General features: G+C 29.8%; 1 protein-coding gene across 2 annotated transcripts; it reads left to right on the top strand.

Moving 5' to 3' along the window:
* Positions 1-7844: 7844 nt before the first annotated feature.
* On the top strand, positions 7845-10615 carry LOC127283961 (spermine oxidase-like). Of its 2 annotated transcripts, XM_051309172.1 has the most exons (9): positions 7845-7919; positions 8131-8286; positions 8390-8648; positions 8831-9041; positions 9116-9352; positions 9432-9554; positions 9626-9828; positions 9909-10023; positions 10147-10614. In XM_051309172.1, the coding sequence occupies exons 3-9, from the start codon at positions 8398-8400 to the stop codon at positions 10267-10269; spliced, it is 1263 nt and encodes a 420-aa protein (XP_051165129.1). In that variant the 5' UTR covers positions 7845-7919; positions 8131-8286; positions 8390-8397; the 3' UTR covers positions 10270-10614. The 2 variants fall into 2 exon arrangements, with proteins under 2 accessions (XP_051165129.1, XP_051165128.1); XM_051309171.1 differs by lacking the exon at positions 7845-7919 and having other exon boundaries at positions 7930-8286; positions 10147-10615.
* Positions 10616-13553: the final 2938 nt, after the last annotated feature.

Genomic DNA, 13553 nt, shown 5'->3' with positions numbered 1-13553 from the left:
TTGAAGTGTCAATTGCAGTAGATGTAGAAATTGGAAAACTTTAAAGTGGAAATTGAAGGGGAATTGGAATTATGGAAATAGAAGTAGAAATTAGAAAAAATGAAAGTACGAATCGAAATTGGAAAACAGTGAAAATAAAAATGAGAATGGAAATAGATGTACATAATTGAAGTGGGTTGATGGAAATTAGAAAAAGGTAGAAGTGGAAATTGAAGTAGGAGTGGAAATGGAATCATAGAAATGAAAACGGGTGTAGAAATTATAGAAAAAGTAGAAGTTAAAAGTGAAGTGGAAATAGGAATTGGAAAATGTAGTGGAAATTGAAGTAGGAGTGTAAATTAAATCATGGAAATGGAAATGGGTGTAGAAATTAGAAAAAGTGGAAGTGTAAATTGAAATTGGAAGACGTTGAGGTAGCAATTGAAGTGAAAGTGAAAATTGAATGGGAAATAGAATCATGGAAATAGAAGTATAGAAATTAGAAAAAATGAAAGTGGGAATGGAAATTGAAAAAAGAGTAAGTAAAAATAAAAGTAAGAATGGAAATGGATTAACATAATCGACCCCCTAATTGATGTATATCATTTTAATCTTTCGATCTTCAACCTTTTTTGTTCAATATAATCATCCTGATAGGCTCAGAACAAAAAAATAAAATTCCCCAAAAAAATTATTTTTCAAACGAATCAAAAGAAAAAAAAACTACCTTCAAGGTGGTAAAGCAACAAGCAACTTTATACTTATTGTTACTGTATTACACACAGCCTCATTAGCAGCACTAGGAACAGCGTAAAACATATGTATAGTTGTTCAATATAATATGTAGGGTAACGAGTAACTTGCACCGCGCCTTATTAGCGCAATGTGTATACATATATATACACAAAAGTCCCTCCATAACACACATGTAAACCCATTACATAGGTGGACATCTTCCGTTATAAAACCAAGTCCCAGACTATAATTACATAGTTCATATAATATGCAGAGTAGTTCCTTGAAATATAAAAAGAAACAAAAAAAAAGACTCCCGTGTTTCCGGGGAAGTAACGAGATAATCTCTAGAAATTTGAAGGGGGAAAGTTGGTAGGTTATTTTTTTTTTCATCTATATAGATGAGAGAAGATGCATAAAGTTCTTCAGAAGCGGTGTGTATATTCAGTCGCGCAAGGTTGAAAAACGGTGGTAGAGGCACACTAGAGAGCGCGGACAATTAACGATCGCTCATCGGGCCGATGGCGATCCCCTTTGCCGACACGCGGATGTGAACTTCTCGAGGATTTTATATGCCGGACATAATAACGGATAGGAGTAGAGTAGGTATATGTATATGGTTTGTTTGTGTTGGGTCAGAAGCTTGGAAGCAATGTGCACGGTGATTGCCGTAACCATCGGGCACGCCTGCCTGCCTCCGCTATCTTTTTCCACATACACACATATAGGCACCAAATGCACTTTGCTTTGCCTGGAGAATTGCATCGCGTCGTTTCGTCTTTATACCTATGTATCACCTATATCTTTATATATATTTGCGCGACTATACACAGTGGTTCTCCGCACCTGTTCCCTCATCCAGATTCCGCCTCTCATTTATCCGATATCAAGAACAATGAATTGTTTGCCTGCTTTTTTTTTATAAAAATTTTATAGACCTAATTGCACAATGAAACTTGTATTGAGAGAATAGAACCTACCGCGATATGGTGATAATCCGCGACCTTTCTCTTCTTGGTTATTTTCGTGAGAACAACGGAGGTTATCTGTTTCTTCTATATAGGTGAAAATCGATCGTGCGTATATATATTAGAATTTTCTGCAAGAATTATTTATTTAGTATTTTTTAAATCGATTTTTGAAAGACAGGTATAGAAAATATTCACATTTATAACGACAATGTTTCGGAGACACGATTCGGAGACTTAAACATGTTTGGAAACTTAAATGACATATTTTTATGCAGCTAATAGATATTTGTTACATTTGATGAAAAGTATTAACTGCCACAGCTAATGAATATAAACAACTATCAGTATATAGCTAACAGCATCCAGCTAAAATCATTTAAGCAGAGATAGTTAATAAAATTGCTGTCCATATAATAGAAATTAAAATTAGCTGAAATAGCTAAGAGTTAGTTACATCGCTCTGAACGTGAAATAGTATTGATTAAAATACTTTTTTCTCGAAACACGAACACTTTTAACAAAATCAGCCAAAATCCTCATCTTATAAATTTCCTAAATCCAAAAGACTGTACGAATCCATAGAAAAACATGGTTGCAAAACAAAAAGTAGAAAAGTAATCTTTGTGTGCCCTGCATGCTGCTGCCATCTGACGGCGGCAGGAGGTAATGAACCCCTCATTATATTACTTTTCGTATTGCAATCATGTTTTTGTATAGATTCGTATAATCTTTAGGATTTAGGAAATTTATATTAGATAAGGATCTCTAGCTGCTTTTGTAAAAAGTGTCCGTGTTTCGAGAAGAAAGTATTTTAAAATCAATGTTTATCATTTTCACGTTTAGTGCCGTTTTTATAGAGCGATAATTAAAGGTCTCTTCTTGACAAAAAATTTCAGAGATCATTCGACTCTCTTAAATAAATTTAGTCACTCTTAAAATCGTTCTTTTAACATTATAATTTAATTTTTTAAAATCGAACACAAACACTACAGCAATATAATTATTTATATGTAAAATTGAAAATAAGTAATTATTTTATCATTTATTACAGTATTTATTAGATTAAGTAAATTCTGATTCCCCATAAAATTACTGTTTTTTATATAAAAACTAATTTTTTTTTAAATCGGGCACGTAAACTGATTTCAAAAACTATTGAGAAATGTTTGTTATTCATCTAAGAATCATAATCAAAAAGAATTTTTAAATGCCAATTCATTTTCATTTAAACCACCTTCTGGCGCACCGTGGCAGTATTAACAAAAAATTGCTGAATTATATATAAAATATAGAAGAAAAAAATATATTTTTAAATTAATAATTTATGTTTTATTTAATAGACTATACTGTTCCTCTCTTTCAAAATTATAGAAAATGTCGGAATTTCTTAACCAATTGGTCACTTCCAATGTGAATTATTCCGTTAAGAGGAAAACGACTTCCGGGTGTGTATACATATTGGACATCTATACCGATTGCAAATACCGAGAGCAATAAATGTTTGCAAATTTATCATTGAAAGAAGTTAATTTATTCCAAAGGAGGAAGATATTAAAGGCAGATGTATATATATATATATATATATATATATATATATATAGAATTAATTTGTTAAATTTTTATAATAGTTCTATTTTGAAATATCTTGTACATAGATATAGAAAATTCATCGTTTAGGAAATTATGTCAGAACTATGTATAATAACAGGTGGCAATACCGGAAAATGCTGTCTGATAACGAAAAATTGCTCTTAAAGTGTTGACGTGTTTGTAAATGTTTATAGGAAATTTATAAATCCTTGACAATTTTCAAACGCTGCTGATTTATACAACTTGGTGTCTTGGGATAGATATTCCGGTGTGGATGTTAACATCTGCAGGTGAACAACATGAATCACACACACACAGTCTCTTATATACAGGGAGAGAGAGGAAATCATTAATTTACTTCGATTTCTTGTTTGTGAATTATTATCTTCTCGTGCATGAATTTTTTTTTTTTTTAAAGATTATATATTTACCGAATTATTTCTTAATAGGGGAGAAAAAAGAAAATTTAATTTTTTTTCTCTAAAAATAAAAAAAGGGTGTAGGAACTTGAAATTAATTACGCGTAAACAATGTGTTAGTCATCAGACGAGTGAATATTGCTATTATTATTTCTTTTTTTCATGTAAACATGAGAGTGAAACTCTTACTTTATCAAATGGTCTAAAGGTCGCGTTATTACAATACGGATCGTCACTGAAGTCGTCGAGGAAAGTGTTGTATTGTCGCGCATACAGAATCGGAATGTTTCGAAATTTCTTTGAAGTTAATCCATAACAATCCGCAATTAGTTCTATTTAAAAAACAAATTAATAGTAGGAAATAATCTAAAATCCAGATATGGAAAATCTGTAAGCGAAAAATTCGGATTTAGTTTGGTTAAGGAATCAAAATCTGTATATATAAGAAATACAGCGTTTTTTGCACAATAGTCCGAATTTATATTAGGGTGAAAAATCTGATTCCGAAAGAAGTCCAGAAATGATTTGAAGCCTTCCTAATTAAAATACAGATTGTTTCTGATTGTGGATTTTGAACATTAAAATTTTGTATATTCATTTAGAATTCTAATATTTGACGGGACATAATCCGAATTGTTGTGGAGTGATTTTAAATTATATAAATTATTGAACTCAATTAAGATAAATATATTTTTTAACCCCATTAACTGTAGATTATTGCTAATTGACTGCAGATTTCGAACATACAAATTCCGAATTATTTTGGAGTCATTTTGAATTAGGATGTTTGACCAGGTGCTAAATCCAAATTGTTGCGTGGACTAAATACTTAAATTTTTTTGCATCCGATATTGAATTATTTTAAAATTTTTTACTTATTTCTGATTAAGTTTTTGATTAAATTAGATTTAAATTGTTGTTGAGTTATTGTAGATTTTGCATTAATTCTCCATTATTCCGCATCCTTTTTGAATTAAGATTTTTAATTTGGAATATTGAGGACTAATTGCAGATTTTGCAATTGCGATTTTTCACCGAAATAAATTAGGATTGTTGCTGACTGATTGCGGATTTATTTACATACAGATTTTGAATTATTCCAGGCTTATTTTAGATACGGATTTTTGGCAAGAATAATTTCGGACTGTTACTATATAAAAAATACCAATTTCTTAAGTATAGATTTTGGATTACTTCAGAATCAAATTTTTCTAAATAAAATTTTATTTGTTGCTTACTATTTTTGCAAATTGTCTATATTAACCAGATTGGATTAAATTTTCCATTTGAAGTAACTTCAGATTTGTTACGGATTGATATTTTATCAAAATTCCAGACCATTCCAAAGTGATCTCGAATTTTCTTTTTGGTCCTGACTGATTTTTGAATTTGTTTATTTTTAATTAATTTTTCTACTAATCTGTATAAATCTACAGAAACTAATTTCATTTTCAAAACTGTAGATATACAAAAAGAAATAGACGCAAGGAATGTAAATTTTTTATTTTCATACACCTGCGGCATTTTCAATGAGCAAATATATGTTTATATCAGGCAGTGCATTTGAATATTTAATAGATTGGATAAGTGATCTAAGAGGTGAATCAAGGTCGAGATGCTAGCCCAAATATAGATTAGAGTCGCTTGTTCTCGAGGTCTATTCTTATGTCCATTATGCCACGATCGAGTGGATTAAAATAATCGTGGGCCCTACGATGTCGACCTGTATATATATATATATACATATCGAAACCTATCATCGCACACGTGCCTGAAGCATATACTGAAAGCACGCGTGCGACTCAGCGGATAAGACTTCTATATATGTTGTGTGGTGTGTGTAGTAATTCGCCTTTAATGTTATTCTCTCAACTAATGTGAATATATATATATATATATGCTGTTGAGTGTTAAGTGTATATCGTCTGAGAAAACTCGAATAAAATGGAAATCACGATACGATTTCACAAAGGCAGTAAAATTTTTTTTTTTTTCCTTTTTGTGATGCGGGAAAAAAAAACGAGAAATCGAAAGTTATATACGAACAGAAACGCGCTGGCAATTAAAGAGCTTTGCAATGATTGGACACTATATATATATATATATATATATATATATATATATATATATATATATACGCGAAGGCGGTATATAGATGATCAATGATAATGATTGTGCTGAGCGTGATCGACATTGCTGATGTCCGACCACGTGTTGAGAAGTTCATGTCGATGGTTAAGATGGAACCTTTTTCTTGCCTTTTATAACCGTAACCAAGGCAATGGTATATAACCCCTGCAGATAATATGAATCTTCACTTTTGAACCCTTTGCCCTTCGCTCAAACGATTTGCATGTTGATGAACCATCGACAGATTGGTAAAGACCGATGAAAATTTATTTATTGCATACGGAAATTTTTTTTTTTGAATTTACAGTTATATAGCTTTATAATTTGCTAAGAGATATTTTTTTTTTGATAATAACGGATTTATTTGCAATTAGTTATTGTTTAATTTTTATTTGATTCACAAAAATTTAACATTTCTCAATTTTCAGATCACACTTTTCTTATTCCATTTTTCACTTCCCAGTTTTTATTTTCCAATTTTCCTTATTTCACCTCCTACTTCTCAATTTTCCACATTTCACATTCCATTTTCCACTTTCTACTTACAACCTTCTACTTCCAATTTCAGATCCCAATTTTCTACATTTCACATCCCATTTTCCACTTCCTACTTCCAACTTTTTAAAACCCACTTTTCACATTCCACTTTCCGCCTTCCACTTTTCCATTTCATTTTCCGCTTTTCACATCACACTTCTAATTTCTATATTTTACCTTCAACTTTTCAAATCTCACTTCCCAATTGATTGAAAAATGAAGTGTGATGTAAAAAAGGAAAGTGGGAGGTGGAATATGAAAAGTTCAAAATGGGAAATGGAAATAGGGATGTGAAAAGTGTGAAGTGGAAAGTGAGATGTGATAAATGGAAATTTAAGAAGTGGGAAATGAAAAGTGGAAAATTGGAGGTGGAAAGTTGGAAAGTGAGATGTGATAAATGGAAATTAAGAAGTGGGAAATTGGAGGAGGAAAGTTGAAAAGTGAGATATGTATGATAAATGTAAAGTTGGGAAGTGGGAAATGAAAAGTTAAAAGTGGGAAATTGGAAGTGGAAAGTTGTAAAATGGGAAAACTGGGAAGTGGAAAATGAAAAGTGGAAAAGTGAGTTGTGATAAATGGAAAGTTAGGAAGTGGAAAATGAAAAGTGGAAAAGTGAGTTGTGATAAATGGAAAGTTAGGAAGTGGAAAATGAAAAGTGGAAAATTAGAAATAGAAAGTTGGAAAATGGGAAAATTAGGAAGTGGAAAGTAGGAAACTGGAAAAGTGAGTTGTGATAAATGGAAAGTTAGGAAGTGGAAAATAAAAAGTGGAAAATTAGAAATAGAAAATTGGAAAATGAGAAAATTAGGAAATGGAAAGTAGGAAACTGGAAAAGTGAGTTGTGATAAATGGAAAGTTAGGAAGTGGGAAATAAAAAGTGGAAAGTGGAAAATTATAAATGGAAAGTTGGAAAATGGGAAAATTAGGAAGTGGAAAGTAGGAAAGTTACGGAATCGACCCCCTGCTTATAAAACATTAACCTACATATATTCTGATAAAAAAAACCCAAACAATTATTATCAATGACGTATATATATATATATATATATATATATATATATATATATATATCTTTCGAGAAAATTTAAATAAGTATTATTTTTTGTAATTATAACAAATATAACAACAAAAAAAAGTATTTTGGATAGTAATGAACTTTAAATACATGAATTTGTATGATAAAAATGATTAGCTTAGGTCAGCTGTTATCGAGCCAATATTTGCATTATAAATTCAGTGTTTGGAAAGCTTTAAGGAAAAAATATTTGTAAATATTTATTTTTAATAAACATTTAAAAACAAATATTCTAAAATATTCTAAAATATTCTTTAAAAAAATGAGAAAAAATTAAATTTCCTTTCGTCATAAATCTTGGTAAAAAAAAATCCCCTAATTAATATTCTCTTGTGTCATAAACTTAAACAAACAGATTTGTCGGTATGTGATAAAAAATTAGTTTTTTCTCTCTTTAATGTAAACAGTTCATTCTACGTTATCTTCGTTAACACGTCTTAACATTCATTAAATTCGCAATTTGATTTCAGTTTTATTTATTCGGTAAGTGCATTCGTTAAAATTAAAAACAAAATTTATTTCAAACATTTTAGTTTTCCTGTTTCTATTCTTAAATAAAAAAAAAGAAACAAAAAAAAATTCCGTCTAACTACATTAAAGTAATTGTTTAAAAATAATAAGTCAAAAAAAATGTTTCGTTTAAAATTATTATTTATTTTGTGTCTCTATAATATTACTCACGGTGGTATAATAGTGAAAGACAATGAAATATCACCGAGTGTTATAATTATTGGTGCTGGAGCAGCGGGAATAGCGGCAGCATCAAAACTTTATGAAAATGGTTTTAAGGATGTAAAAATTTTTGAAGCAGACGAAAGAATTGGTGGTCGAATTCATTCCACTTTATTTCGTAAGATTAAACAAAATTATTGCGTAAAACATTAAAATACGATTTTCTAATACTATTTTCTGATTTATTGTAAAAAAAAAAAAATAATTTTTGATATATCCAGATAATCAAATGGTCGATTTGGGTGGTCAATGGGTTCATGGGGAGAAAGGTAATATTGTATTTGAAACAGCATGGCCTCAGGGATTATTGGAAAGGGGAAATTTTTTAGATGGACAATTTGAACTTTTTGATTCATCAGGCAAAAAAATGAATCAATCGATAGCTGATGATTTAAAGAGATTCTTTTTTCAAACAATTGATAATTTGGATCAGTATGCTAAGAGAAGAAATGGACCAATTGGTCAACATTTTCATAATGAGTATATTTATTCTTTTATATATATATAATTAAATAAAAAATTTTCACCTGGAATAGCGATAAGTTTCACTGTAATAGCGAATTCGTTATTCCAGAGAAAAGTATCGCTGTTTCAAATAAAGATTTTTCTCCAATAATAACATTTTGATCTGAAGGAATTAATTAGAGAAATTTATTTTCTAGATTTGAAAAATATTTTAAAGCACATCCATTTTTGAAAAATGATGCTAATGGACTTTTACATTTATTTGACAAAATTGACATGGAGGAAGACGGTGGTAATAGTTGGTGGGATGTTTCAACTAGAAATGTAATTCAATATATAATGAGTCCGGGTGCTAATCAACTTAATTGGAAAAATCGTACCTACTTTACTATTCTTGATATTCTAATGGTAACTATTTTATATAAAAATTGTATTTAATTTTTTTTTTTTTTTTTTTTTTAATGTAGAATTCTTATTTTTAGAAACGATTTCCAAATCCAAAGGAAGAACTTCCTAATATGAATAATACGATATTAAATTCTCAAGTGACATTAATTTATAATAATGAAAAATTTGAAACTGTCACAGTAACAACAGCTAATGGTGGAATTTATACAGCTAATCATGTGATAGTAACAGTATCATTGGGTGTATTGAAAGAAAAGCATAATCAATTATTTTATCCTCCTTTGCCAAATGAAAAAGTGAAAACAATTAATGTAATAATTTCATCAAAAATTTAAAAAAAAAAAATTTTCTAAATTAATTATTTGATATAAAAAAAATTTTTTGTCACAGGGAATGGGATTTGGAAATGAAGCAAAAATTTTTCTCGCATTCGAAAAACCATGGTGGAAACATAAAGATCCTGGATTTTATTTCTATTGGAAAGATGAAGACAGAGTTGAAATTGAAAAAGAAGTGAGAATTTTTAAATTAAAAACAATTTTTTTTTGAAATTAAGAAATTAATTTAAGATTTCTTTTTTTTAGCCAGAAAAAAGATGGCTTCTTGGTTTAAATAGATTTTCATTTGTTGATCATAGACATGGATTACTGTATGGATGGTTGTCGGGAAATTATTCACAAGAAATGGAAATGATTCCAAAGGAGAAAGTGTTTAATCATTTAATTGAAGCCCTTCAAAGATTTATGGGAAAACATTATAATATAACAAAACCAATTGGCATGATTAGGTATAATTTTTGTAATCCAAAAAAAAAAAAAAAATAGTAAACTGATTTTTTTTTAAATAATGCAAATTATCCTCATACAGAAGTAAATGGAACAGTAAGGAAAATTTTAAAGGAGCATACAGCTTTTTACAAACATCAAAATTTGACGACATTTCACCATCAACATTGGCTCAACCAATTGGAAAAAGAAAGCCAGTAAGTAAAAATTCATTTTACTGACAAGATTCCAATTAATAAAAGAAACCCTTTTTGAGAAAAAAAAAATTATTACTTTTTCCTCAATGAATATCAATTAAAAATTAATTTTATTTCTATTAGAAAATTTTATTTGCTGGCGAAGCGACACATTCGCATTTTTTTTCAACTGTTCACGGCGCTATTGAATCAGGATTTCGAGAGGCTGACAGGCTTATAAGAATTTATCCACATCTTAAAAAGTAATAAATTCTCAACGAAGTAGCGTAAAATTGATAGCTAATTAAATAAACATGTATTATTTAAAAAAAAAAAACCTCATGAATTTGATGTATTAGAAATTAAAAAAAAATTAGTAATAGAACTATAAGAATCTAATCCTTCTAAATCACATTCAGGGTAAAACTGTTTTACCTGTAGGTGAATATAAATATAGTAGCAGTATTAATTTTAAAATCAATTTACTGTCTTTCTAAGGATAGGAATTCACCTTTCCTATAAGTATAATAATTTACATTTCTGTCGGAAATTAGTTATTGGCTTTAATAAATACCTTGTCGAAGGCTTCTTTTGCGTGTATAATGTTAATTTAAATATTAAACCTCTCTCTCTCTCTCTCTCCACTCTACATATATACATTATTTGTATATAAAGTCACGCAATCTCAACACACAAAAATTGTCTATTAAATATGTTAGCTATTTAAAAATTTCTGTTCATTTAATAGTTGGATGGTTTTTGTATTTTATAATTCTAATGAAAAATTAAAAACAAAATACTAGTTTTTATAATTGAACTATTTTAAAATTGATATGGTTAAATTTACTTTGTTAGGCATTAATTCAAATTATATACGTTGCCAGACAGAAGTAAAATTCTAGGAGCCAAATTTAGCTCAGGGTGTCGATTATGAAATTCCATTTCCATAACCACTTTCATTTTATCTCATTTCCACTACCAATTCCATTTCAACTACAAAATTTTCTAATCTTTATTCCCACTTCCATTTCCACTTCTACTTTACTAATTTTTATTCCCACTTCCACTTTTTCTAAATTCTACTCCAATTTCAATTTCAAATTTCATTTCTTCTAATTTCTACTCCCACTTCCATTTCTACTGTCATTCTTTCTAATTTCCACTTCCATTTTCACGTCCACTTCTAATTTTTCTAATTTCCATTCCCACTTCCATTTTTATAATTTCATTTCCACTCCTACTTCAATTTCCACTTCCACTTTTTCTATTTTCCATTTCCACTTTTTCTAATTTCTACTCCTATTTCCATGATTCCATTTCCACATTTTCTAATGTCTACTTCTTTTTCTATTTTAATGATTCCATTCCCACACCTACTTCTATTTCCACTTCAACCTTTTTCTAATTTCCATCATCCCACTTCAATTTCCACTGCCACTTTTTTTAATTTTCACTCCCATTTACATTATCACTTTTTGTTTTAAAAAATTACTCTTTATTCAATTTTTTTGTTTAAAAAATTCTAATTTAACCGGATATTAAAATTTTTGTAGTCAAAATTGAAGTCCCATTTCCATTTTCACTTCGACTTTATCTCATTTTCACTCCCACTTCCATTTTGACTTTCCTAATTTTAATTCCTACCTCCCTTTCCACTTTTTCTCATTTCAACTCCCGATTCCATTTCCACTTTTTCTAATTTTCATTCGCACTTACACTTTTTCTCGTTTTTCATATCAGTTCCAATTGTAAGTGAAAATGAAAGTGGGAATCAAAAATAGAAAAAGTGGTAGTGGAAGTGGAAATAGAAGTGGGACTGAAAATTAAAAAAAGGGGAAATGGGAATAAAAATAGAGAAAAAGTGGAAGTGACAGTGAAAATGCAAATTATGAAAAGAGAAAAATGGAAATGAAAATTAGAAAAAGTGGAAGTAGAAATGAGAAAAAGTGTAAGTGGGAGTGGAAATGAGATTAAGTGGTAGTGAAATAGGAGTAATAATTAGAAAAAGTGGAAATGGAAGTGGAAATGAGAAAACTGAAAGTTTAAATGCGAGTGGAAATTAGAATAAGTGGAAGTGGAAATGGGAGTGGAAATTAGAAAAAGTGGAAGAGGAAATGGAAGTGGGAATGAGAATTAGAAAAAGTGGAAATAGGAAATGGAAGTGGGAATGAAAATTAGAAAAAGTGGAAGTGGAAATGTAAATAAATGTGGAAATGAGAAAAAGTGGAAATAGGAGTGGAAGTGAAAATGGAAGTGGCAATGAAAATTGGAAAAGTGGAAAAAGTGGAAGTGGAAATGTAAATAAATGTGAAAATGAAAATTAGAAAAAGTGGGAGTGGAAATGAGAAAAAGTGGAAATTGGAATTACATAATCGACCCCGCAGAAATTCACCCATCGTGCAATTGCATCATTTTATTTTTATTTTATAATAATTAAAAATTTCCATAGTATTTAGCTCAGAAATTCACCCAAGAATTAAGAGGTGCATTACACCATTTTATTATTAATTTAAAATAATTAAAAATTCTAGAATATTTAGCTCAGAAATTCATCCAAGAAAAGAGGGATGCAGTTGCATATCAACTTTCTTAAAACGAAGTAATAAATTTACCTTTGGATAAGCTCCATAATTTTTTTGTAAATTACCCAATGGCCAGTATTGAGAATTGTCAGATATAGTTTGATTTATAAACAGGAAGAAGAGGAAAATGAAGAACTTATAGTAATGGTTTATTTTAGCAAAATCGTGGAGTCTACCGCAATTTTATATGTTCCCGGATTAAAGAGAGTATAGTAGGTATAGTAGATACCTGTGGTGTGGATGAGCAGCAGGAAAATGACTTAAAGATACAGATCGAGAGGGAATAGAGTAAAGGGCAGTTCCTCCTTTTACCACCGCTATACTATTTTGAGTCCTTTTTATATATCCTCATCCAGTTATATATATATATACATGTGGAGCCATGTATTTGTGTGTCAGTTAATTTATCGCCCAAGGATATATTCACCAACCACGTGCGAGCATGCGCCTCATGAAGAAGCAGTAGAAAGAAAGAAGAGAGTGCTTCAAAGATGAGAGAGAGAGAGAGAGCTAAGTACTACAGCGCCCTAATAGATTATTAATTTACACGTCGAGACGAGAAAGTATATTTATAAGATAAAAGGTGGTGAGGTTATATCGCTACACACCTGTCCAAAACCTGTCCTCTTTGATTATCTTGAATTATGCAAAATTTGTTTTTGTCGAGTAATCCTGTAATAAACGGTTGACATAATGTGTCGTCTCTTACCAAAGGGAATTGAGCCTTTTTACAAATATATTGACAAGATACTTCCTCGATTATTATTATAAGAGGAGTTATACCTGTTTCTACATATATATATATAGTTGCGATTTGAATTACTATCCGAGTACAACTAAAGGCACACCTGCAGTATATGGTCGCGTTAAATTTATCGCATTATTAATCCAAGAGAGTTCAATGACCCAGCAGATTTACTCGGTTGATTACATCAATTTACAATATGACTTTAATTTTTTTTTCTCACT

This window comes from Leptopilina boulardi, unplaced genomic scaffold (genome assembly GCF_019393585.1).
Source record: "Leptopilina boulardi isolate dan_hultmark-lab unplaced genomic scaffold, ZJU_Lbou_2.1 LbouV2_316, whole genome shotgun sequence".
NCBI classification, from domain to species: domain Eukaryota; kingdom Metazoa; phylum Arthropoda; class Insecta; order Hymenoptera; family Figitidae; genus Leptopilina; species Leptopilina boulardi.
The sequence above is the reverse complement of the archived record's forward strand: the minus strand, read 5'-3'. Positions and strand labels throughout refer to the sequence as shown.